Source organism: Brienomyrus brachyistius, chromosome 1, assembly GCF_023856365.1.
Source record: "Brienomyrus brachyistius isolate T26 chromosome 1, BBRACH_0.4, whole genome shotgun sequence".
NCBI classification, from domain to species: domain Eukaryota; kingdom Metazoa; phylum Chordata; class Actinopteri; order Osteoglossiformes; family Mormyridae; genus Brienomyrus; species Brienomyrus brachyistius.
The window spans coordinates 21,605,149-21,632,481 of record NC_064533.1 but is presented as its reverse complement, the minus strand read 5'-3'; the positions used below and the strand labels follow the sequence as shown (position 1 = coordinate 21,632,481).

The 27,333-nt window shown below is 39.0% G+C and overlaps 3 protein-coding genes across 3 annotated transcripts in view; all 3 read left to right on the top strand.

Moving 5' to 3' along the window:
* Positions 1 to 950: 950 nt before the first annotated feature.
* LOC125726189 (desmoglein-4-like) lies at positions 951 to 10,567 on the top strand. The gene is made up of 14 exons (XM_049002597.1): positions 951 to 1,553; positions 2,322 to 2,432; positions 3,051 to 3,206; positions 3,302 to 3,443; positions 3,537 to 3,706; positions 4,274 to 4,408; positions 4,495 to 4,680; positions 4,767 to 5,083; positions 6,390 to 6,532; positions 6,920 to 7,141; positions 7,262 to 7,495; positions 8,350 to 8,474; positions 8,922 to 9,188; positions 9,473 to 10,567. Exons 1-14 carry the CDS (start codon positions 1,500 to 1,502, stop codon positions 10,409 to 10,411), a joined length of 3,201 nt encoding a protein of 1,066 aa, XP_048858554.1. The 5' UTR covers positions 951 to 1,499; the 3' UTR covers positions 10,412 to 10,567.
* Positions 10,568 to 11,901: 1,334 nt separating this feature from the next.
* LOC125725492 (desmoglein-2-like) overlaps positions 11,902 to 27,333 on the top strand; it is a 28,040-nt gene continuing 12,608 nt past the window's right edge. Inside the window, exons 1-8 of the mRNA XM_049002511.1 lie at positions 11,902 to 12,302; positions 14,029 to 14,154; positions 15,555 to 15,710; positions 15,829 to 15,967; positions 16,296 to 16,465; positions 16,586 to 16,720; positions 16,806 to 16,991; positions 17,084 to 17,568. Of these exons, the coding sequence (XP_048858468.1) occupies positions 12,249 to 12,302; positions 14,029 to 14,154; positions 15,555 to 15,710; positions 15,829 to 15,967; positions 16,296 to 16,465; positions 16,586 to 16,720; positions 16,806 to 16,991; positions 17,084 to 17,568 (1,451 nt within the window). The 5' untranslated portion in view covers positions 11,902 to 12,248. The remainder of the gene's footprint in view (positions 12,303 to 14,028; positions 14,155 to 15,554; positions 15,711 to 15,828; positions 15,968 to 16,295; positions 16,466 to 16,585; positions 16,721 to 16,805; positions 16,992 to 17,083; positions 17,569 to 27,333) is intronic.
* On the top strand, positions 19,166 to 25,386 carry LOC125727617 (desmoglein-4-like). Its single transcript, XM_049004502.1, has 3 exons — positions 19,166 to 19,348; positions 20,733 to 21,026; positions 23,235 to 25,386. The coding sequence occupies exons 1-3, from the start codon at positions 19,310 to 19,312 to the stop codon at positions 24,033 to 24,035; spliced, it is 1,134 nt and encodes a 377-aa protein (XP_048860459.1). The 5' UTR covers positions 19,166 to 19,309; the 3' UTR covers positions 24,036 to 25,386.

The following is a 27,333-nucleotide window of genomic DNA, read 5'->3' as shown; positions in this document are numbered from 1 at the left end:
AGATATAAACTAATAATTATCACTGTTGGTGGTCTCATTTGTATGATATTCGCAAGAAAATTGTGTGTCACTTGTATTGTTTTACATACAAAGACTGGATGGAGTGGCTTCTTCAAGATGGCGTTGCCCACTGTCATATAGCTGGAGACTTGCCTGTCATGTCTAGTAAGTATACATCACTGGGCGACTGCCCAGCCCTCGCTTTTGAGGCCCACCCCCCTTGGTTCTCGCTGCGGTTCACTAGCGTGGCCCACCGACTGAGAACCACTGATGCAGAACATTTAAAATGCAAGTGGTTACAGTCACAAAGATCAGCAATTAGAGATTCCACTTTTAATCTGAAGAAATATGCGGCAAATCGCTTTCGGGGATGGTTAGTTACTATTTTCTATCAACTCCTGTTACGTCAAACTGTAACACAGACTATCCTTATTAGAGGAGTTTAATCAGAGACATTTTCTTTTAATTATTTTGCTGAAACAATTTAGTGTGCAGCCTGTCTGACAGCATGGCTGTCAGAGGAGAAACCTAACAAACTGTACTGCTGGTGTTTTCTACGCTGTACAACAAAAGGTTTATTTTGTATGATTCATTTATTGAAATTAGATTTCAGTTTGTAGTCCATTCAGTTTGTTGCATTGTCATACTCTGAATCTCTTTAATGCCAATTCTAAGAGAACTTAAAGCAAAAGTGTCTTGAAAAAATGATTGAATTAGACCATGATAATTATCAATATAGACTGATATGAAAAAAATATGCCAGATGAGGGCACCACCCCCCACCACCCCCACCGGTCACTGAAATTTGGCGAGAGGATCATGATGCCACACATCTCAGATATAATATGATTAATAACGGAGCCAAGTTAAGAAACCCTGTTTTCTCAAATATCAAAAGCACTTTCTGCAGTGTACAGTGCTTCAAGGTAAATGCAGAACTGCATGCACTGTGTTTTGAAATATATTAAATAAGATACAGAAGGTACATTTAATTCCTTGAAGAACACATAATTAGATGGTTTCGTGACACTGCACTGAGGTATTACTTTTGGAATGCCATGACATAAGAAATAGCATCAAACTTCCGTACTGGAAGGGTGACAATAGCCTGGGTCTGGATAGCTTCTTATTTTTCTCTCACAGTTATAATATATAACAATCATATATTGGATGTGAGAAGGTGCGGGTTTCTGTATAATGTCGACTGGCAATACATACAGTAATTTGCTTATTAGTCAATGTTATAATTTGGGATTTTCGCCCCAAGGTGGAGTAGCTCTGTTGTTTGTTTTTGCGCTATTTGTCGTTAGATTTGTTTTGTGTGTGCTATTTGCTGATATGTAAAAGGAAAACACGGATGCATTCTGCTGGTATAATATCAACATGAATCACCTGCTATAGAACAGGTCAGGTCAGTTCTAAATTATTTTTATGACGGAGGAAGAGAGACAGCTTTTTAAGTGGGGTTGGTGGACAGACTCACAGTAGGATAATTTGCCATGGCATCAGCTTTCCTCTCGGTACTGGGCTTGCCGCTGTTTCTCATCTTGGTGGTAAGTTAAAAAAAAAGAACTTTACAAGAACAACTAGCACACGTGTGTTTTGTATTTTTTTCTTTTTTCCTCAAATTTTTGTATTATTTATTTATTTTTTATCACAGTGATAAAACTGACTAGACAGTCAATAAAAATGCTAGTAAATAAAAATGTACTACATGTCGTAGATGTACTGCATGTCACAGATGTGCTGCATGTCACAGATGTACTACATGCCACAGACGTACTACATGTCATAGATGTACTACACTGCACATGTATGTCTTGATAATAACTGACACAAAGTGCTTAAGAATAATTTAATTGCTAATTAATTTATTAAAAAATTTCCATAGGTGCAACATTTCCTTTTCATTTTATTATAAAATGAATGGCTGAAAAATATGAATTGCTATAGTTTCAGCTTAGTATTAACAATGAGAACTTCCATTTTAGTGTTTAACAGCAGTCAAATGGCCCATATTAATTTCGAGGACTAATGTCCAAGAAGCGTTTAGCTTGCATTGGAATCAGGCATGTCATTAAACTGTTCTGACAGATCATTTCATTGATGGTGGTCATGTAATCACAATAAAAAAAATCAGCCAATTCAAAAACAGGTTTTTGCTTTTAAGTAAGACTGTAATTCAGTACATGTAAGGATCTTCTCAAGAAGTTAAACTGCTGTATGTTCAACGATGCCTGTTTTCACCACTGTTTTCAGCGATATCGTGTCGGTGACAATTGATTGCGTGTGTTGTCATTTGTTGCATTTTCTTGTGAAAGGTTTCCACGAATGGAGTGGATGCCAAAACGAGACAGAAGAGGGAGTGGGTTGTCCCCGCACAGAAGCTAACAGAAAATGTGGACTACACAGGAAAAACATTCGTAGCACGGGTAAGATTCATTTCTGCGGACTATTGAGATGGAGCAATGAACCCTGATTTGCACAGGTGCTGGAAAAATCTGTTTCGACAGAAAATACTGTAATAAGAAATATGCATACAGTAAATTCTACCAGTGAGGGTTAGCACAGTATGTGTAGTGTAGCCTTCAGGACCGATAGGCTGGAATGTTGTCATATTGATGAAATAAGAACCTTGTTCCAGCCATTTCCAGGCTTAGATGTATACTGTATATGGTACATTTTAAATTAAGATCTTAAGATTCTTTGTTAGAACTTTAGGGATTATTATACAAGTGAAATATCTTTATAGATGTTAAAAACTAAAGTATGTGTTTGAGTGTGCCTTGTGACAAAAACATGTTATTTCAACAAATTAAAATAAAAGTTTCAAATTCTGTACAGTTTCTTCCCAAATAAAGTTTCGTTACAAATAATTTTTAATTAATTTAACAAGTCTTGCTGTTTATTTAAAAAAGACATATATGATGATTATAGTATGTTATGTTCTTCACATATTAAACAGCCTAATGTATTTTAGTTAGTTTTGTAGTTAATTTGAATAAATTAGTGGGGATTGTGTCAAATGAAGATTATGTTTTTTTTTGCAGGTTAGATCTGACAAAAACGATAAAGTGGACCTTGACTACTTCCTGAATGGACCAGGTGCCACTGAAGAACCCTTTAATCTTTTCATTGTGGACAAAAGAAATGGCCTCATTAGGGTTACTGGAATTTTGGACAGAGAAAAAATCCCAATGTACACCGTAAGGGCAAGACAACGATTGCTGTTTCGGTGATAAAATGTTGTAAATAGGATTGCCCAATGGGAAGAGAAACCAGTGACATTTTTTTTCTACAGATGTCAGCTGTTGTAAAATACAAAAATGGATCCATTGCAGAAGATAACATTGCAATGAGGATTGAGGTCATTGACCAAAATGATAACCCCCCAGTATTTGATGTGTTGCAACCAGGAAATGTTAGTGAAGGAAGTCCACCAGGTATGTATACTTTTATTGTCTGCCTGAATTCCTAATGCTCTGTAGTAATACATGTGTGTGCGGTATTACGATGCTCATTCAAAAATATTGCAGGTACATTCGTCACTCAAGTAAGAGCCACTGATAAGGATGATCCAGCTACTCTTCATACAGTGATTAGTTACAGTATTATAAAGCAGGAACCAGAAGATACAGGATTCATGTTTAATATTAACTCAAGTTCTGGACAAATTTGTGTATGGAAACCAGATATTGATCGAGAAGTAAGCGCAATTTCTTTCACTTCACTTGTTTTATATCCATTGTGTTCAGTATCGGAACAACTGCACAGTCTGCCCTGAGGCAAAAAATTCCCCCCCCTTTCCAAATTCACACCTAAGACCTGTTTACGCCACTTGCTCAGTTGCAGGTGATGAAATTTAAGTGGCCTCCAAATATTTGTACCCATCATACACTGCAGTAGTTAGCAAATTCCACAAATATGCTTTTTTCTGTTAAATACACACCTCAACAACATAGTTTGACTACAAAATATTACAAACTATTACGTTTCAATAATGTTTTAGTTATTGTACCTATTGCACCAAATATTTTTTGTGTTACGACTCCCACCATAATGAGATAAATGAGAGATATAAAAGAAGCATGAATTCGTATACTATGTCTGATATTAACCCCTTAATCCTTGGTATCTCTCATGCATGTGAGATTTGCAGTTTGGGGAATTGAATAGAAAATGCTTAAGAAAAAACAAATGCCATTTTCACTTTGTTTGTCCCCCCATGAACACCATGATCATTTTTAATTTGCATTATTCACCTTGTCAATAGAGGATCAGTTCCTACGTATTGACAGTAAAGGCTACAGATATGAATGGGCATCCAGGCGGGCTCACTGGAACTGGAACGGTGACGGTGAAGGTTCTGGACATCAACGATAACATGCCCACTCTGGAGAAGGATCAGGTAGATAAAAGTACAACTTCTTCTCATGAGAAAGTGTTGATATGATTGTTCAGGCCTTTAAATGTACCCTCCGGTGTTTATTTCAGTATGAGGCCGGTGTGAATGAGAACACAGCCAACGTGGAAGTGCTGAGAATTAAAGCGCTCGATAAAGATCTGGAGCAGACTGACAACTGGCTGGCTGACTTCGAAATAGTTTCAGGAAATGAGGACGGGACGTTCAGTATTGAGACAGATCCTAAAACCAATGACGGTGTCCTAATTCTGAGAAAGGTAGAGTCAGCCTTCAAGTTCTGTTAGATTTTCTTTGACACAGAGGTACATGTGTGATTTATAATGTGTTTCTCTGTTTTATGAAGGAAGTTGACTTTGAACAAGTCCCAAATATGCAGCTGGGTGTGGTTGTACGAAACAAGGCACCTTTTCAGAACTCAGTCTGGTCAGCAGGCTCAGATCCATCTTCAAGACCTGGATCTGGTGGCACCTCAGGCTCGGGAAGTCTTAAACAGTATCCAATAAAAGTCAACATTAGGAACCTGCCTGACCCCCCCCGGTTTGTTCCAAAGGTTAAAGCAGCATCCATTCCTAAGGACAGCACCAAAATCAATCTCCCACATGTGATTGCAACCTACCCAGTCATTGATGGGGATTCTGGGACAGTGGCCAAAAATATCTGGTCAGTCTCCTTTTTGGTTTCAGATTAATTGAAAAAGTATATTAATTATATATGACATATATCTAAATTAGAATTTTATATGTATGACGTGATGTGAGGGTGTGACCATCCCAACTCAAATCCAAATCAAGACATGGTAACGCTTGACTTGAGGGGACATGAATAATGTAGTAGTACGCTTACATAATACATTAATTAACCAGTAACTAAGTGTTTGATAAGTATGATACCATGTTCATTTACCATTAATCAGTCATGACATTTTCATGTATTTCATGGGGAACCTATACTAGATCATGATATGTTCTTGAGTAGTAAATAAGTATTTTTTTGCCCCAAGTGGTCTTACCATAATTAACTAATTAATAAACTGTTAACTAATATAGTGCGTATATATAACCGTCATGATTGACTAATTATGAACAAGCATGGGATCAGCACATTAAGACCTGGTGACTGGTCAATTAATGCATGATGTACATTGCATGTACTACTATATTGTCCCATATCATGTCCTCTCAAGTAAAGTGTGACCCAAAAGTTTGATCAAGAAAACAAAAAAAACTTCTCAGGAGAAGGAGAATATACATATATATATATATATATATATATATATATATATATATATATATATATATATATATATATATATATATATATACAGTACATACCAAAAGTTTGGACACACCTTCTCATTCAATGTGTTGTCTTTATTTTCACGACCATTGGTAGATTCTCACTGAAGGCATCAAAACTATGAATGAACACATGTGGAGTTATGCACTTAACAAAAAAGGTGACATAACTGAAAACATGTTTTATATTCTAGTTTCTTCAAAATAGCCACCCTTTGCTCTGATTACTGCTTTGCACACTCTTGGCATTCTCTCGATGAGCTTCAAGAGGTAGTCACCTGAAATGGTTTTCCAACAGTCATGAGGGAGTTCCCAGAGGTGTTTAGCAAGTGTGCAAAGCAATAATCAGAGCAAAGGGTGGCTATTTTGAAGAAACTAGAATATAAAACATGTTTTCAGTTATGTCACCTTTTTTTGTTAAGTACATAACTCCACATGTGTTCATTCATAGTTTTGATGTCTTCAGTGAGAATCTACAAATGTAAATGGTCATGAAAATAAAGACAACACATTGAATGAGAAGGTGTGTCCAAACTTTTGGCCTGTACTGTATATATATATATATATATATATATATATATATTAGATAGATAGATAAACGTAATTTTGAGAAATTTCGTTGTAGTTTGTGTATGACAGCCATCTGATTGGTGAGCCCATCTCCCACCAAGGTATGCCAAGGATTACGATCCAGAACAACTGCTGTCAATCAACGAAACGACTGCTGAAGTGAAACTCAACAAGGTGCCAGATCAGAAGTCCAAATATGTGAAGGACGGGACATATTATGCAAAAGTCATCGGTGTAATGAAAGGCAGGTTATCAAGCATTATTGTTTCACATGAATAGTGTGTTCAAATCCCTAAGGAGGAATACTTCATTTCAGCTGCACATAAGTAGCAGTAATTTATATTTTGAAAACAATACATAATTATAATATTGAATAATAATTAAGTAGAATAATTAATTGTTTGTTTTTATTATTTTTATTATAAATCTAGAAAATAAAAAAAAAGTTGGAAAATGTGTGCCATTAATGGATGCCATTAATATAAAGAAATAAAGAAAATTGCCAATAAAACTCTAATTCCTATTTAACATAGATTGGGAAGGGTTAACAGGTTAGATATTTAAGCATGAATACTTTTCCATAACAAGTAGCTATCCTTCCCGTGTTTTATTGATTGAGATTTCCTTTTAGATTTCCCATTCAAGACGGCTACTGGCACCATAGCCATCGAGGTTCAGGATTCCAATGAAAACTGTCCTCACATCACCAGCAGCCACCAGGTTCTGTGCTCGGATGTCCAAGCTGTGACTGTTACAGCAGTCAATGAGAATGATGACCCTAATGCTGCACCCTTTGGGTTCACCTTGGTAGCTCAAAATCCGAGCGATCAATGGGAGCTGGAGAGTTTTAACGGTACGGCCTCCAGTGGCTAAGAACCTCAAGTGTTATTCTTTAAAACAATTTAAAAAACACATTTGAACTTCAGTTTGCACATGGCCTTATACAATTGGTTTGTGAATATTCATCCTACAGACACTGCAGCTGTCCTGAAGCCCACCCGTAAATTAGAGTCTGGTTCCTCCATGATCACCTTGGTAATAAAAGACCGCCAAGGGCTCGCCTGTTCTGACAACCAAGTGCTCAATTTGGATGTATGCACCTGCACTGAAGATTCTGTCTGTGAGGGCAGAGCTTTGAGCCCGAGTTTTAAATCCTTTGGATCATCAGCAATAGGAATAATGATTCTTGCGATTTTCCTGCTTTTGCGTGAGTTCCACTTTTTAAAGATTAACATCTGATAGTCCCATGTTTTTAGGCCCAATGTATTTCTGATGAAATATCAGTCTGCCCATCCATCCATCCATCCATCCATCCATCCATCCATCCATCCATCCATCCATCCACCTACCTCTAATCTAGTTCAGAGTTGTGGGGTAGAGACAAAGATCACAGGGCACACACTCACACACATACTGTAATCAACCACATACGCAGTAGAACACTAGTTCTGTACTGGTTTAGCCTCGCAACCCACATTCCTTGGTTAGTAAGTCACGACCCAAATTCAAGAAATAAGTTGTTGACTGGGGGGTGGGAGCGGCAACAGTAAAACTTGTAAAGTTGGCAGAGGACGGATGAGTGATAACCATTACTGACGGGGGGATCATTTTCTTTTTTTTAACCACGCACTCTGTGACCCACTGAAAATGGTCTCTGGAGCCACTTTTGAGTCAGAAACACTGCTGTAGAACATTAAACAATGTCTTGTCCTTGCTTATGGATAACCGCGATAACTGATTGGTGGGAAATGTAACCGTGATAACTGATTGGTGGGAAATGTAACCACGATAACTGATAGGGGGGAAATGTAACTGCGATAACTAATTGGTGGGAAATGTAACCGCAGTAACTGATTGGTGGGAAATGTACCCGCAGTAACTGATTGGTGGGAAATGTAAACACAGTAACTGATTGGTGGGAAATGTACCCGCAGTAACTGATTGGTGGGAAATGTAAACACAGTAACTGATTGGTGGGAAATGTAACCACAGTAACTGATTGGTGGGAAATGTAACCGTATTAACTGATTGATGTGATGTCCATTGCCACACCTTTTGCAGTGGCACCTTTCCTGTTGCTTTTCTGCGGCACATCCAATGGACATGGCTCTGAAAAAGTGGACCTGTCATATCTCAATGAGCCGACAATGATTACTTATCACACTGAAGGAATAGGTGAAGACATGGTAACTGAAGACTTTTTTCTTATCTGTAAGGCACACATGTGTGAATACCTCAAACGCCGGTGCCTTATCATTTATATACTATATATAATCAGGGATTAACATAATTGGTACTCACATATGCATTAATGATATAAAGGATTAAATATCTGTTAATTTCTTGTCAAAAAAGCACAAATGTGCATAAAATAAGTGCACATTTGCACTGTTATGACACTTATTTAATCCTTTATACCATGAATGTGTACCTGAGTACAAGTTATCCTGTATATTATATATTATTATACTCATATGCTCAATGGAAATTGCTACTAAGCTTCAGTGCTTTTCATGGCAACTTTGAAACAAAAAGCTATTATGAACCATTTTGGAAAAACAAAGTGCTAATACAGTTTAGAGCTGTAATGTAAGCTGCAAAATCAAGTCCACAGTTTGCCTGTTTTTTTGTAGGACCTGCTGAAGCTCCCTGTGATGCCATCTGAAGAAATAAGAATAGAAGAAAACCCCAATCCCAAATTTCCCTTTAAGAAGAGAAATATTTTTGAAAATGTCATCCATCGTGTTTCTCCCATCAACAGAAGCGTGACTGATTACCCGATTAACAAAGAAAAAGATAACAAAGGCACTATACGCATTAGCGAGGGTTATGGAGGCGGTGAGCTCATTGGGAAATACAGAACTTCATCCATGGGATTCTTGAAAAATTACTATTCACAGGTAAATGATCGGAATCCTTTTGTAACTAGACTGAATAAAATTGTATTTATTTAGCAGAGACTTTTATCCAAAGCAGCCAGTCCCAGGAGCAACTGGGGTTAAGGGTCTTGCTAGGGGTCCAACAGTGACATCACGCCGTTCACCATGGGGTTTTGAACCAATGACCCTCTGATCATAAGCACAGTGCCCTAACCCACTGAGCCACACCACTCAATGTTGAAGAATATATTAAAAGTACAATTACCCCAAAACTATAACTATGTATCTTTTTTTATCATTTTCAGAAGGCAAGATTTATATCCGAAGACAATAACGAGAATGATATCATTATGAATTACAAAAGAGAATGTGGCAGCTCTCTTGCTGGATCTATTGCATCCTTAAGTTTTGTTGACATGGACGACAATCTTGACTTCCTGAACGATCTGGACCCAAAGTTTAAGACGCTGGCAGAAGTCTGTACGAATGGAGAAACCGGATTCGAAGAATACAGGCCACTAGAAGAAGGAATCGCCGAGCACGGTGTCGAGCCAAATCACAAGATCTGCGGAGAAGGCACTGAGACAGTGAAGGCACAGCAACTGAACATAGCGAGTTCAAGTCTAGCAAGTCCTGCAATAAATATATCCGTGACAGCTGGTACACAAGAACTGAACACTGCAGGTTCAAATACAATAAGCTCTGCTGAAGAAATCCCCAAGATCACGTCTGCCTTTCCTAACATGCAGGCCCGAGAAGATACTATTGATTTTAATCAGATGTGTCTCATCCAGCAGCCTGTGTACTACACCACTACCCCTGTGTTACAGTCCACTCAATATGTTGTTGATCCTCAGGTTAATAATACTATTCTGGTCTCTGGATGGCCCCCAGTTACAAACATGCAGGCCATGTGTGTAGTGAATGGTGCTCCAAGATCTGACATTATGATATTGGGAGAGAGAGTGCTGGTAGGTCCATCTGCTCAGAATGCTCCATTTGCTGAACACCCAGGAACCCTCAGAATGAATGAGAACGTTTTATTGGTGGAGAGAAAGGGCATGTCAGGTCCGATGGTACAGGAAGCCACTGCTGGGACAAACCGAGGCCTTGTTCAAATGGGTAATGTCCCAAAGTCCCAGAATATCACACTCTCCAGAAAGGTGCAGCTGGAAGACCCAACATATTTTCAAGAAGGGTCAAGAGGGACCAGCCCTGCTCCGCAAGATGGTTTCACAGAATAACATGTTAAACTTAAAGACCGCTGGAGAACGTGGCTTTCTAAAGGTTCTGCTGCTATAGTAGTCTATTACTGGCTGGGAACTGTATGAAGCCTAGTTACAGGGATTGAAGGGGACTGTTAATTGACAATCGAAATGAGGGTTAAAATTAAGCCATTAGTTTGTGTCTGTGTATGGAATATGGAATAGTACTATACTGTAACAAAAAAAATCCAAATCGCAAGAATACTATTTGGTACGCTTTAGGAGTATTACTGAAGATTTCACAGGCAATTCATGAAAATATTCCAGATATAAGCAAGATGCTTTACTGTATGCAGGGTCAAGTATCTCAGGTGGGGCCAGATGTTGGCTTGAATTTCCAAAAAAACAACCCTCAAGCTAAGACAGTAAAAATTCCACTGACATTTTATTCAGCCATTTCAAAACAGCTGAATTCCATCGAGGGATGGAACTGTCAGACTTTACGAGATTGCATAAAGAACCCTGCTGCAGCCCTCAAAGCAAAATTCTTGTGTGCAACAAACAGGTGAAAGGGAATCATTTTTTTGTGTCCTGTCATGTGACATCATCAATGTGTCAACGTTCTGATTCTGAATAGAATCTTTCTAACAGATTATGGATAATCTCTCTGTTGGTTGGTGGAAGGTAGAGACACTGAAAAAAATCTTCTATTTGTGTAGCCTATGTCTCTAGTTTGATGTGGTCATTAGTTGAAAAATTCAAAGCAGTGAAAAATATGCAATGACATGTACGAAAAAAAAATTATATTTACTATTCACTGTAATTATTATAGTTAATGTATATGCTACTGTCTGGGGGAAGAGGATTCTATGTGGTGAATCTTCACAAAACCGCACCACTAATTATGCTATTTATTGCTATCACTTGAGATAACTATCGTACTGTTGTTTATTTTTTTACCGTAAGTTGAAGGGCTCTGAGACTTTGGATACAGCAGTTTAATTCTTCACCCATTAAGTGTATAAATATATTTCATTTTATATCATTTATAAACCCTTTACATTGTGCTGGAAGACCAGTATTCATGACAGAATTGAATTATCTGAGTGTATATTATATAATTAATTTAAAAAGCATAAAAGTTCAAACTGGTGTATTTGGTTCAATTAAATAATGGTTGTACCCATAAAATGTCTGGACATAACCATCGTTATTGCCAGTCATATGTTAATTATTGTTTACGAATATCAAAGGCTGTGTAAGCACTACACTGTCATTCATTAGTTTTTAAACACAGGGTTAGTGCACACATATACGGATCATGCTTTGGGTTTCTTTCCCACCACCTTGAGCCAATTTTGAATATTCATCCAAATGTTTACTTTATTGCACATGCACCTTATAGCAAGTGGAAGTCTACAGCTGAACTATTCTAGTTGCACGGCTCGGTTATACTGCATAACGTAGAGTAATGTAATACAGATGGCTTACCTTCACACCTAGGGTGCACTAGTTGGTCTTTTTTTGGGAGTTGAACCAGCAAGCTTGGGCTGTTTAGTCCATATTCATTATATCTGCAGAACCCTTGAGAATCCCATTAGCTCACTGATCCACTGTGGGGACTGGGGGTGGAAACACGGGTAGACTTTCTAAGAGGAGAAAGGGGCGAAGAAGAAAGTTGAAGACCAATGGAGAGAGCTTAGTGAAGACGTGGAGGGAGGAGGGTCTTCACAGACCTGCAGTGTTGGGTGTAGACTTGACAAAGCTCCTCCTCTTTCTATATCATCTGCTGTCTTTAAGTTGAGGGTCATTGCTCATTCGTGTCTATAGGCAGACATATTGAAAGCAAGGACGTAAGGTTTACCCTTTGCCCAGGATGGCCCAACTTTCACTGCCTGCAATTGGCTTCCTGTTGTTTCTCGTGCCAACGGTGAGTCATCATTAAATGACACGTCTGTGTCCGTTTTCTTCTAGACACCTGCTGCCATTATGAGTTCAGCATAGGGCAGGAGTAATGCTGTGCACGTGAGATATTTTCATAGCTGCTGTGTCTGCACTAGGATCAGTTGATGTATTTTAAAAAATGCATTAAACTAAACTCTGTCTTCTGTTTTTCATCTAAAAATTCTACAGATAAAGATGCTGAAAAAATAGCTACATCCTCCCCTTTTATATTTAAAAACTGCTTTTGTTGAATGTGATTTTTTTCCCCAAAGTTTTAAAGTAATTTTATACTTTGCTATGAGGTGTTAATAATAAAAGAAGGGAAAATCTTAAAAGCCTGTTTTTCACAGAGAAAGTAATTACAGGAGCTGCAGTAATCATGTTTGTAATTATGACTGGGAAAAGCCCTATTTCATGCGCACTGTAGCAATGTACTTCACTTTGAACAGAGACTGAGTTGCCTGAAAAACATATAAAAAGCTGTTAATTATATCTGCTAGGTCTTCTCCCCCAAGGCAAAACAGCTCCCCTTGAAAACGTCTGTTTTTCTAGGACACTGATTCTTAAAGTTGTGCACCAAACCCTTAGATTCCAAACAGGCCCTGCGTAACACTCCCCAGTGCAACAAAGCCACCACGCGACATGATTTATAGGAAACTTTGCATTTTGCAATTTACAGGTGAAATATGACTTAGGTTGACAGCTGCAGTTTTTCTAAAGCCAACTTTTTGTAGGCTTCTAAGAATGAGACCGCCAGAGGGAAGAACTAGGCTTCGCTGTGCATGCTTTATGAAACCATAACCTGACTACGTAAAGGACATGCCTGAGACACACAGAAGCAGCATTTTTAAAATCCCAGTCCCAAATAATAACCGCGTCAGATAAATGCTGAGATAAAACTGCTCCCCTGATATAACTTTCAACAAAATACAATAATGTCACGGGAAAGCCTTAAACATCTTAAACATCAACATAGATACCTCATATAAAAAAGTTATCTGGTCAGTCTTTCTGTAAACTAAACTATCTGTTACACACATTGATAATGCAGAAAAGATTACGGTAAGTGTTCTGATTTAGTTAGCGAAAAATTAACCTCAATTAATACTTTAACAAATGTTAGAATAAGCCCAGTTGCCAACAGTTAGTAAAAGAAATATACGCCAGGTGTAGCTACACTGTTCAAGGAAGATACCAAGAGAGGTGTGAGATCAAATCCTAAAAAGGTAGGTGTTTTGGCAATGCGGGTGGGTTAATGTGTAGAGTATCCTAGGTAACGGCCCTTGGCCCTGGCAGACATCGAGGCCCCGCCCACTTCAGGACTGTAACGGTCAGTTAAATGGGCAGGACCTGAGTGTCCATGCTGAAATCAGCCTAGGGTCCCTGGTTAGTTATTGCTACAGCAACAAAAACTGCTTTCATTTATACTACCTTACAAGAGTATAAACAGTACGCAGTAACTACACTGACAAAAGCTGAGGAAAGGGGCTTTAAAGTCTTTTTACTGTGCACCTATTTTGTATAGTAGGGAGGTAAGTTATAGTGTCTTCTTCAAAATCTAGCATAGTTGATATAGTTTGTCACAAGACCAGTTTTCAGTCACATATAACTCAATTTTTGATAAAATATGTAGTTACTGTGTTTAGCCATGTGGGCATTTTCAGTTATTTGCACACTCTGATGTTCACTTCTGCTTTATTTTCATTGGAAAGGTGTTCACCGTTGAGGCAGAAGCTAAGAGTGGTGTGAAACTGCTCCGAAAGAAAAGAGAATGGATTCTCCCCCCCATAAAGCTGATGGAGAACACAGACTACACAAAGAGGGATTTCATTGCTAAGGTGAGAATTATGACTATATCAACATTATTCAACGTGCTTTCTGCTGTCTGTTATCTCAACTACTTATCCTGGATCATATAACAGGGGGGGGCTTGATCCCACCCCAATGAAGGAAAAGCTACCTATTAAGGCAATGATCAGTAGAAAGCCTATGATTATTAAGCAACTGAAGAGCTGTATTGTAATTTTACAATATTTGGTATTGTGGGAGGCGGCATGGTGGTGCAGTGGTTAGCACTGTTGCCTCATACTGCTGGGACCCGGGTTCGAGTCTCTGCCAGGGTCACATGTGTGCAGAGTTTGCATGTTCTCCCCATGTCGTCGTGGGATTTGCTCCGGTTTCCCCCCACAGTCCAAAAACATGCTGAGGCTGATTGGAGTTGCTAAATTGCCCATAGGAGTGCATGTGTGAGTGTATGGTGTGTGAGTGTGCCCTGCGATGGGCTGGCCCCCCATCCTGGGTTGTTCCCTGCCTCATGCCCATTACTTCCGGGATAGGCTCCAGACCCCCCGTGACCCAGTAGGATAAGCGGTTTGGAAAATGGATGGATGGAATTCTGGAATTATGCTTAGCAGTTTTACTCTACAGAGAAGCTCTGTCATATTTAATTGGTAAGGCATTTTGTGATTGATTACACACATTACCACGAGTCACTGAGTACTTGGACTGCTTTCCTTTGTCCAGTCAGTGTCTACACCAATTAACCTCTACGGCCTCCTAATGTTTCATTACATGATCGCCACCTTCATGTGTTTGCGAGATATTTGCATAATCGTTTAAGCCTTCTCTCGAAAACTAACCCAGCCTATGCCTCAGGAACCAAAACAGCCAAAGGGGAGACACACCCATATGCAATAAGGGGCGTCTAACAGATGCCTGAAGGAAAAAAAACAATGTAATTGTCTGAGTCAATGAGATTGCAAATATGGGGCTGTTTTATAAGACGGTCCAATAAAATGGAGAATAGTGTCTAATTAATGGTAGAGGGATATGAAAGTTGAATTGTTAAGAGGTTTTCTGTTGGGTGCTGTGGTTATGGGAACATAGACAATGTCTTTTATGGAGTCTAAGGTTATCCATCTAAAAAAAGGATTTCTCTCATCTGGACATTGAAATTTTTCCCTTACACCTCAGTGATAAACTAAATGAATTTGGGATTCTTTCTCCTGCAAAGTGTCCCATGGTTTTTGGTAGGATGACAGTCATTCAGTTTGACATTCTTCCATGGTTGTTTATGCTTAATTGCAAAGCACTTTGTTTTTACTTCCACTTACTACATAGTACATATTTAAACTTGTTACAGAGATTAATATTTTCATAAAAGCATATCAGGTTCTTACTTATAAATAGTGATTCTTGTTTGTTAAAGACGTGATTGGCTGAGGTTCTTTATTTCCAGATTCGATCTGACAAATCAGGAAACACAAAATTGTCCTACTACCTGAAGGGAGCTGGCGCTGACCAGGAACCATACAACCTGTTTTTTGTTGATGAAAAAACTGGATTTGTAAAGGTTACCGGTATATTAGACAGGGAAAAAATCCCAGCATATAATGTAAGTATGGCCATTATTATAATGAAAAGGATCCATGCGGACGGATTGTGTCGTAGTATAAGCAGTAACAAGCCTACATTTGTGATTCATGACCCTAAAGTTATTTTCTTCCTCTCAGCTGACAGGCATAGCAAAGTTTCTGAACGGCTCAATTGCAGAAAAGAGCATTGGCTTGAACATTAAGGTCGGCGACGAGAATGACAACCCCCCAATATTCAAAAAACTTTCCGGATCGGTTAACGAATCCAGCCATACAGGCAGGTTTTTGTCCTGTTTCCTTGAGTGTGTTTTATCTAATAAAAACAATAAACCAAGAAACAAACAAAACAAATAAATATCTTATATGATATTACAAAATATTTTACCATGACTAGTTATGTAAGATGGATGGATGAAGATAATTACTAACATTATACTTTATAACTATATATATATATATATATATATATATATATATATATATATATATATATATATATATATATATATATATATATATATATATATATATATATATATATAGTGTGTGTGTGTGAGTGAAATTCTCATCAAACTTGTAAAAACTGTTTCTCTCTGACTTTCAAGGTACTTTTGTTATGCAAATAACTGCTACGGACGCTGATGAAGCAGAATCTCCTAATTCCCAGATTTCATATAAGATCATCAAGCAGGAGCCACCAGATATTGGGCATATGTTTTACATAGATGAAAAAGAAGGAAAACTTTACGTTAAAGAATCTACTCTTGATCGAGAGGTACGCATCTGTACAACTGTGACAACTCAGAGGCATTATTCTGCGCAGTTGTGGTTACAGTGAATGTCAGAAACAAAATCTTTCCTACTTACAGTTCTGATACTCTATTCTTCTTCACAGACACACAGTTTCTATACTTTAGTTATAAAAGGTGCAGATATGAATGGGGCAGCAAATGGCAACTCTGGGACAGGAACAGTGGAGGTGACAATCCTTGATATCAATGACAATGTACCCACCTTGGAAAAGAACATGGTAAAGAGATTTACTAATAATTTAAGTAGTTCTTCATTGTGTGTGTTTCTGAGTGAACTGTATCTGAATCCTCTGTTCCCTCCAGTATGAAGGTAGCATTGATGAGAACACAGCCAATGTAGAAGTATTGAGAATGAAAGCCTTAGATAAGGATCTACAGAATACTGACAACTGGTTGGCTGATTTCAAGATCATTTCTGGAAATGATGATGACGTCTTCAGTATTGTGACGGATCCCAAGACCAATGAGGGAATTTTAATGCTTAACAAGGTATTTTTGTGCATGTCCATTCCTCAGTCATGTAACAAATGTCATATGTGTGGACTAGTTTTTCCATAACTTGTGCTTTTGTTCTTCTTAAGCCAGTAGATTACGAGAAGGTCAAAGATCTTGAGCTGGGAGTTGCTGTTGGGAATGTGGCACCTCTACATGTTGATGTTGGAGCAGAAGTAGATGCAGGAGCTGATGTGGGAGTTGACGCAGGAGTTGACGCAAGAGTTGATGCAGGCGTTGATGCAGGAGTAGGAGCAGGAGCTGGAGTAGGAGTTGGGGCAGGAGTTGGGGCAGGAGTTGGAGCAGGAGTTGGAGCAGGAGTTGGAGCAGGAGCTGGAGCAGGAGCTGGAATTCTACCTGGATCTGGTGGTGCAAAGCCCGCTCAAACTAAGCCAGGCAAAAAAAGTTACCCTATTAAGATCAAAGTGAATAACCTACCAGATGGTCCAGCTTTCAACCCACCGCTGAAGCCAGTGCCGGTGTCTGAGGATATAAAAAATGCCACTAAAAAACCTGTAATTGCAAAATATCCAGCTATTGATGGTGACACAGGAGAAGTTGCTGAAAATGTTAGGTACGTCCTGAAAAGTATATTATGTGCATCATAAGAGATGGAACTGAAACATAATGTATACTTTTTCCTTCTGAATGAATAATGTCAATAATGCATTTTGGTTTGAAAAAAAGGGTTTTCATATATTCAGATATGTTACAGACAAATATATTATATGTACTCTATGTTTATTATTTTGATACAATTGCTCCACACAAAAACTTAAAAACAATTATTTTAAATTGCATATTTATTATTTCTCTTATATTTTAACAGATATGCTAAGGCATTTGATCCCGACAACTGGATTTCAATTGACGAAAAGACAGCAGAGATCAAACTTAACAAACAGCCAGACAGAGAATCTAAGTTCCTTACAAACGGAACTTACTATGCAAAAGTTATCTGCATGACGAAAGGCAAGACTCTCTACATTAACTACACAAGCTACCAGGCAGAGCAGTGATTATGGACTGAAAGCTGCGGAAGCTCCAAAAGCGAGTCTTCTTGTAGCCTTTGAATACACTGCTTAACTTGAACAGTAACTGTTTTCAGTATAATGCCCATCACCATGAATATTTTGTTTGTTTATATTTTTCTTCAAGATTTTCCTTCTAAAACAGCCACCGGCACCATAGCCATCCAGGTCGAAGACGCCAATGATAACTGTCCTCAGCTCACTAGTACCCACCAGTCCACATGCTCGGATGCTAGCCACATCAGTGTCTCTGCAACTGATATGGATGACTATCCTAATGCTGGCCCTTTTGAATTTACAATAGTACCTGAAGGCACAAGTGGTGAATGGGAAGTAGAGTCTTATAATGGTAATTTTGTTGTTTCATTCAGGGTTTTTCAGAAGCTGGCTCTTACTACTATTTTGCTTTCATTAAAAAAGCATGCAGATGTGGGGAGTAGCTCTAAGCACATCATAGTGACATTCTAGGCATCCCTCATTGTCTCTTTACATGTTCTTCCAGACACCAGTGCTGTTCTGAAGCCCCGTGCCAACCTATGGCCTGGCTCCATGCAGGTAACATTGGAAATAAAAGACAAGCAAGGTCTGGCCTGTCCTGACAAACAGGTTCTTCACCTGGAGGTTTGCACCTGCACCAAAATGGGGTCTTGCGATGTCTTTGAAGCAAAGAAGTTATCTTCTAAGTTTTCTGCACCTGGAATAGGAATTCTGTTCCTTGGGGCCTTGGCATTGCTACGTGAGTAAGATTCTTTTATGAAGACACTATGAAATGTGTAGACTTCACCTAGATATCTCTTAGGAGTTACAGTTAATAAGCTCATTAAGACTGAAAGGAGATTATTTTCCCATCCATCCTTGTACATTAAATATATATATATTTTTTTTTATTCCGATACCCTATAGCAGTGTTTCCCACCCAGTTCACATTTTTGCTCCCTCCAACCTCCCAGTCAGGCAGTTCAAGTTTTTTGAGGGAGCAAAAATGTGGACTGTCTGGGGGTCCCCGAGGACCGGGTTAGAAAACACTGCTCTATAGAATTATGAAAGTGGCAGGGTATTCTTTTGAAAAACAGCCTAGCTGCAGTCTAATTGACAGCACACATGTTTGCAATGTGCTATTTGCCACATTTGTACGTTACTTTGGACAAAAGCATCTACTAAATATGTAAATGTAAATGTGTCCCTCCAGTCGTTCCTCTCTTGTTGCTGTTCTGCACCTGCGGTTCTGCTGCAGATGGGATTGTGGGTAATTTTACTGACATTCCCTTTGACACAAAAGATTATATGATTCCATACCACACGGAGGGAATGGGCGAAGATAAGGTAACCGGCACTTATGCTTAAGTATAATACTGCATACTCCTTTCATTGTGTGGTTATATGCAGTACATATACATGCTGTAATATTATGATCATTTTTGCATTCATTAAGACAAAACAGTACAGCCAGTCTGCTACAATGCATGACATCACACTGCAAATCTGTTCTAACGAGACTGACATATTAGCACCCAAGTTCAATACAATGCAGAATACCATTTGTATTTGAACGATTTTCAGTGGGAGAGAAAAGCACTGCACGAACTACGATGCAATGCAATATGCAAGAAACACTACCTGCACGCAAAAACAACTATCCAAATGAACAATAGTGATGTCAAAAGTGATGTCATATTCATGAAGGAATCAATCTTTTGATCCCGTACTTTTCAGTGAGTCAGTTGAACCAGTTTTCTAATCTAAAAGAAGCAACCTTTTTGTAAATCCATGCATTGCACAGGTCAAAGTCTTAGATTCTAAAAATATTTGACAAATTATCATATAAAAACACAGCAATGTTTTTTAATTCATGTAATTTTGCTTTTCGTAGACTGTAATCATGTTGCCTTCTGTGCCTCTCCACATCCAGTAATACATTGTTTTTGTGCTATGTGCATGACTGGGTACATGGTAACTGTTGCTTACTATTACGACTAATGATGACCAAAACGATGCTTCATGAACCATTTGCTGCATTTTCTGACACCACTAGATGGTGCTCTCTGTTCAAAAAATGGCTCAAAGGATGCCCCAAAGTAATCCAAGAGCACCATCTAGTGGAGTCAGAAAATACAGCAAATGGTTCATGGAGCGTGTTGTTTTGACCATCATTACTCAGGACTGACTACAATTGAAATTATTGAATTTGGCATGTTCGTTTGAAGCGTTACTAATTCTCATGAGACTCTTAAGACCCACAGGAGATGTTTATGATGTAATTTATTTATATATTACTATTTCTTATTTAAAATACATAGAGTTACATTGTCGGCCATTGGTATAACAGTTTTTATTATTTAATTCATTTGGTTTTCCGTAATTCACTCAGTTCTGGAGTCGGTTTCCCCAAACCCTGTTTTACCCATTGGATAGGTGTGTTTTAGTACGCGATATTAATGAACGCGAGATTTTTCAGTCACGTTGCAGCAGGATTGACGTATTTATAGTTAATGGCATAATATCATTCTTCACATGTTGCAGATTTGGAAAACCTTCACTCTAATGCAATAAAGCATACATTTTCCAAATATTTTATCCACTAATATTGAAATGCATATTCAAATAGGTATTGTTGATGCAATTTTTGTGACAGTATTGTATTTACAACTGTGAAATAGCCCATATTATATTTAGTCATTGACAAAATCAAAGATCTTCCCATTTAAAGGCACTCCCCTTGCTAAGTGCTCCTGCGCTGACGTCAAACAGCGCCCATGAGCTGGTCACCACGGGGAAATCTGCTGTGTTGAGAGAGAGTGTCAGGAACGGCATGTATACCCAAGGATGGTGCGACTCCATCAGCAAAGGACAGGTGGAGAAGGACTATGGCATTCAGAGATCCACGATAGATCAAGAATACAGGACTGCAAGTATCCTACATTCTGATGTTCTGGAGCATGAAAAAGATGTGTTTGATGAAATAGCTCTCCCTGATATCTTCCTAGAAGAATACTACTCACAGGTATGTGACTCCTCTCATTCAAGTTTATATACTGATTCTGCTGCTCCAAATGTGACTTAAATGATTTACAAGTACAGCTCAAAGCAAAAGGTTCTCACCGGAGCAGCAATAGTCACTTAATGATTGTACATTGCTAATTGCCTTCCTTCGGCCTTCGTGGAATACAGTACATATGGTTGTAGCATTGGTCTGATGTTGTCTCCATTTCCACCGCCACTACAGGCACTTTGGTATTCAAGGCAATAATTCAAAAACTGTTTGATGCATCTTTTAAAATATTTGCCCAGGCATTGTATTGGTGAGGGACTAAAACTGATTAAGTTTTGAAAGAGATTGCCCGAAAATGGAAGCAACAGCACATAGTGATGTCCAAAAAAGGGTAGTTTTGACACTCTATTCTATGAAGGCGATAACTCAAAATAGTTTTTCATATATCTTTCTCACACTTTCCAAAGACATTGTATTGAGTCCCGAAGTGGAGCTGATAAAATTTTGAGACAAATTGTCCCAAAACTGAAGTAATGCCACTCAGTGGCAGTAAAAGGAATGATGAAAGTAAATGACATTTTACATTGTGAATCTGATAAGTCAAAAAGTATTGGATGGATCTTAGCACAGCTTAACAAAAAATATTATCTGAATGAAGATTCACATCTAGTTTCATTTTCTGGCAAATTGGCCAAAAAAAAATGAAGCAGCAGCACTATGTGGCAGCAAAGGAAGGAAACAGCAGCTGTATAAGACACTTGGTCTTGTGAACACAGTAACTCTAAAACGGGGGTGCCCACATTTTTCATCTTCCAATGCATTCTGGGATATGTAGTACATTGCCGGCTACCACATATCCTATAGCGCAGGGGTGCCCACACTTTTTCAGCTTGCGAGCTACTTATAAATGACCAAGTCAAAATGATCTACCTACTATAAAAATGCAAAACATATATTTATGTATAAAAATATTGACTATTCTTTATTATTATTATTATTATTATTATTATTATTATTATTATTATTATTATTTAAATTAAAAGTATTTTTTAATTGAACTGTGATTTTAGTTCATTCACCTTTCTGTTTCTCAGTTCGCTTTTCGGATGGAAGTTAATGTCATAGTTTTTACAAACAGCCCGAAAATGCCGCTTCACATTTCCCACATTTCAGCTAGCGCGGTTGAACGCGTCATCCACCCTCCATTTTTTTTATGCCGTACGATCTACCCACTCTACCTTTGCGTCCGACCAGTAGATCACGATCGACGTATTGGGCACCTCTGCTCTAAAAATATTGCACGGATCTTTTTCAGACGTTGAAGGCACATTTCTAGGGTAAAAAAGCTGGAAGTGATTGTTCCAAAACTGAAGCAGGACCACATAGTGAAAGTAATAAAATGCTAGTGATGCCTGTGTATTTTGCACATTCTAACTAATTTAATTTGTTAACATCATATAATGTGTAAGGCATACAATAGGTTCACATTATTTGTATTATTCCTGAAGGTTGCAGTTTTGAAATTGATATTTCTCTGCACCGAAACACCCTTACACAGTCCTATTTTTCCCCCCTCACCTGCATCACATCTCCCGCCGCCCCCCCCAGCACCACCCACAGTTCCTTTCTGCCCTACCAGGGGGTCCGTTTTATGTCATAGGAATTTTTGGTCACAGTGCAAAAGAAAAAAAAAATTCTAAATATTTAACCGCATGAAAAATAAAAATCATATAAATGACATTTTCAAAGATAGACATTAACACATACGGAATACAAGTAGCCCGCTAATAGGTAGGGAAAGATTCTGCAAATTGTCATATAAGTATAATGTGCAGTAAATGAATAGGTGTGCTTTCAGAACCATATATCATGACAAAGACTTATAGCATTCAGGTAAAAACGTACTTATCAACTTTTAGATTTCCACATGATTCATCCAGTACTTCTAGAAATTGTACAAGTTGGTGCATGTAGGATGAGTACAGCTTAGATGGATGGACCAAATGACAGGGCTGTCTGGGAAATTCAATGCTACTGTTATCGGGCGCAGCAAATCTTTATACACAATTTGAACTATTCCACAGAACAAACCAAGCCATGTACTTAACACTAAAATAGAAAAATTTAGAAGTTGTTAAACATGAGCAAAGTATTTTTTACTGAAAAGTGGTGAGTTTGTAGCGAATATAACCACGACTGTATTTCTTTAATATTTTGTAGAAAGCAAAACAGGCAGCAGGCGGCGAAGTTCCAAATGAAACCTTTTTAGGGTACAGTTACGAAGGTGGTGACTCACCTGAGGGATCAGTAGGATGCTGTAGCGTCACCGAGGTGGACAATGACCTCAGCTTCCTGGACGACTTGGACCCCAAGTTCATGACCCTGGCTGAGATCTGCAGACGCCCTCAAACCGAAATCACAGAGTCCGTGAGTGAGGTGAAGTCCATCGTTCAACAAAGCGTGATGTCAGCAGAAACCAAAATCAACAGAGAACGCTTGGTGAACACTGCTGTTGAGCAACACATGGCAGCAAGATCAACCCCATCAAGTCCTGTTGAGAAGACTGTCAATACCAGCTATGTAGCAACTCTGCCTCGTCAACCATACATCATTCAGCAGCCTGTGTACTACACCACCACCCCTATGTATGTAGTTGAACCTCAGGTTCATAATACTATTCTGGTCTCTGAACAGCCCTCAGTTTCAAATATGCAGACCATGTATGTAGTGAATGGTGCTCCAAGGTCAGATAGTGTGATATTAAAGGATGAGAGAGTACTGGTAGGCCCACCTGCTCAGGATGTTGCATTTCCTGAGCACCTGGGAACCCTCAGAAGCAAAGAGAACATTGTTTTGGTTGAGAGAAAGGGTCCTTCCGGTCCAGTGGTGCAAGAGGTTCCTGCCAGGTCAAACCAAGGCCCTCCTAACATGCAGACCATGTTTGTGCTGACTGCACCTCCAGGTCCCAAAGGCATGGTAATGAGGGGGCAGAAGGTAGCGATAGGGCCCTCCGATCATTAAGGCAGGGTCACCCTGTAATCCCAAACATCCACCCTCACCATCTGGCTGATATCTACAACACAGGCATGCAGATCCATGACATTAAATAGAAAATCACAGCCTTTAAAAACAACTTAAAAAATCAAGGCTAAGAATAGAACACAGATCTTTCTGCATTGCTGCTTATGTAAATATATTTGTGGTTGTCGTTCAATTCATAAGGTTTTTTCATTGCTTTTATCTTCCTTCATTTCCTGATTAATGGTAAAATTCCTATATTTCTCATACTTTATATAGCAGGTAGGAATTAAAATCATATAATTTTGTATACAATAACAATAATAGTGATTATTATTTGTGTTCTTCTTCTTATTATTATTAGATATGAAAGAATTCCTTCAATCACATCTCTTCTGAGATGCTTGACTCAAAGCTTGAATTTAGATATTAATGAGCTGTTCGGGGCACTATTTTCTGATGATCGCTTTCTTAACAATGAACTTTTAAGTTAGCTTACATTCATAACATCATTAACTTTATAATAGTTTGTCACAACTAAGTGAAATCGGCAAGCTTCCAGAAATACTTGTTGTTAAGTGATTTTCTCCAGCTTCCACGTACGGTGCAGTAAAACAAGCACAATGTATAATGAATGTTATCAGTGGCGGGTTTAACGAGTTCAGCGGCCCCCTAGGCTACTTCCCAGAGGCTCCTCTTCTGCCCCTATTCCCCAAAATGATACAATTAACCATAAAACTATTAAATATTAGTAACTATTAAATTATTTCTACAAATCAAAGAGAATGCGTTGCTGTATCTAAGAGCAATCACACCAGAAAACCAACACACTGGCAAGCTAACACTTTCACGTCGGTCATATGCAACAACTGGAAGGTTGTAACAGAAGAATAAACGCGACTCAGTAGCAGTAACATCACAACGTTACACTGGGATCCAGTGCCTGTCCTCAATGTGCACTCAATGCACATTTACCATAGACACCACAGAGCACGGATGACTTCTCAGAGAGGTGCAAATTCCAAAAGAAGATACAAGAGTTCTTACTATTAGGATATTTTTCTCCATGAGTTCACACACCAGTTGCCAACTTCCAAACAAATAAGCGACCAGTAACGAATTACTTTAAAAAATAAATAAAAACAAGATGGCCGGTGGAACCCCACGATCATTCCGGGCCCCTAGACTGCAGCCTAGGCCCTGCTCATTAATCCGCCCCTGTAAATCCGTAATATTTAATCATTAAATTGTCTCATTGCTGTTTTAGGGGATTATTCAAATTGTTATTTTCGCTTTTGGTGTATTGCACATTTGTTTTGAGTGATTTTGTAGTGGTGATAGACAAGTTGTTAAATGCGTTGCATTTTTTCTTAACATTCAGTAAAGTTTTGGAACTCAGTGTGGTGTCACTTTCCTTAAAATCAAATTAATTTTAATTCCATTTGCAATTTAAAACATTCAGCTCCGTAAGCCATAGCACAAGTACTCGTGTTTTGGATGATATTTCAAATGAAGCCAGTCATAACAACATAGATTTACTCTACAAGGTAAGGTCCATTACCATAAGCTTCAGGTACTGTAATACAGAGTAATGTCAGTCTAAGCTGGCTTCAAGCAGTATAAGGTAATACCGATTCTAGCAAGCTTTAGCCGGTATAGGGTTATGTCCCATCTTGGGGACCATTTGATCTAAAGGCAGGCACAGACATGGTGGATAAATCTTTAAGCAGGAGAAAAAGAGTTCAGCTAACTCGGTTACTGTGGATGTGCTGGCATCACAGCACAAAAGAGCATTTTATTAGAGTGTAGTTACAAAAATGAGAACACTGGTTACAGCAGTGGTTCTCAAACTGGGTCCTCAGGACCCACTGCCCTGCTTGTTTTCCAGCTATCCCTGCCCTACACACTGCTGATTACCTGGATCAGGTGTGTTCAGTCAATCAGGAGCTGAAAGACAGCTGGGACTTGTGTGTAGGGCAGAGATAGCAGGAAAACAAGCAGGGCAGTGGGGCCCGAGGACCGACTTTGAGAACCACTAGGTTACAGAGATAAGTGAATTATGAGGTTTATGCTACAAAATACTCTCAAACCTGAAACAGACATACTATTAATGTTTTTTTAAATTAGTAAATAAAGCAGGAATTCACACCATCCCAGAAAGAATCCCAGAAGCAAAATTTCACAACATTCAATAATGAAATAATTGCTGTCTTCAAAGGTGGTGCAAACACCTTTTAGTGTGCAGTCACCAGTGAGTTAAATGGTTCAGACAGAAAAATTGCCTTGTTCTGTTGCACCTCGGGTGGATAGTCAACGTAAACAGCAGTAAACACCAACTGGGTGAGTCAGAGCTGCCTGACACACGTGCCCTGACAGCCCCCCACCCCAGCATTTGAGGACTGCAAGCAGAAGGCTTTGAAAACAGGGATTTCTCTTTGAATTATTACCCTGGTGCCTAATCTGCATGTTTTAAACACCTGTGTATCGTATGTGATTCGTGTAAATACACCCACAATTCCTGACAGTTACGTTATAGCAGTGGTTCTCAAACTTGGTCCTCGGGACCCACTGCCCTGCTTGTTTTCCAGCTATCTCTGCCCCACACACTGCTGATTACCTGGATCAGGTGTGTTCAGTCTATCAGAAGCTAAAAGACAGCTGGGACTTGTGTGTGGAGCAGCGATAGCTGGAAAACAAGCAGGGCAATGGGGCCCGAGGACCAGGTTGAGAATCTCAGCCTTATTGCGTGGCCAGAAGCTTCAATAGTTCAGCCATTTCCCACATTTGTACACAGCAATGTTTACTCATGGGTACAGCAACAGGGCCTGGACTCATACCACCACCAGGGGCGCCGCTAGCAATTTTGGGCCCTATGACAAAATATGAGGTTGGGCCCCCCTACCACACCCATTCAGATCTCTGGGGGCCCCTAAAGGGCGTGGGCCCTTAGAATTGTCCCAACTTTCCCCCCCTTAGCGGCGCCCCTGACCACCACTACACCTGCCGTTCTGACATTCTTGTAGAGCTGAATCAAAAAGCAGAACAACCCTTCGGGCTACACCCAAAGATCCAAAACCATTTATTCCAGTTAGATTCCACACAGGGAAACACAAATACCAAACACTGTTTCATAACACTACTGGGATTGTAGGAACCCACTGAAATGCAGGAAGAACGTGGAGAAAATCAACACACGTACACAGAAAATCAGGATATGATCTACACACAGTACAGGTAACCTTGGTGTTTAGCTGATATTTATTGTCACCTTCAGTTCAGGTGCTATTATCTGACCGTCAGC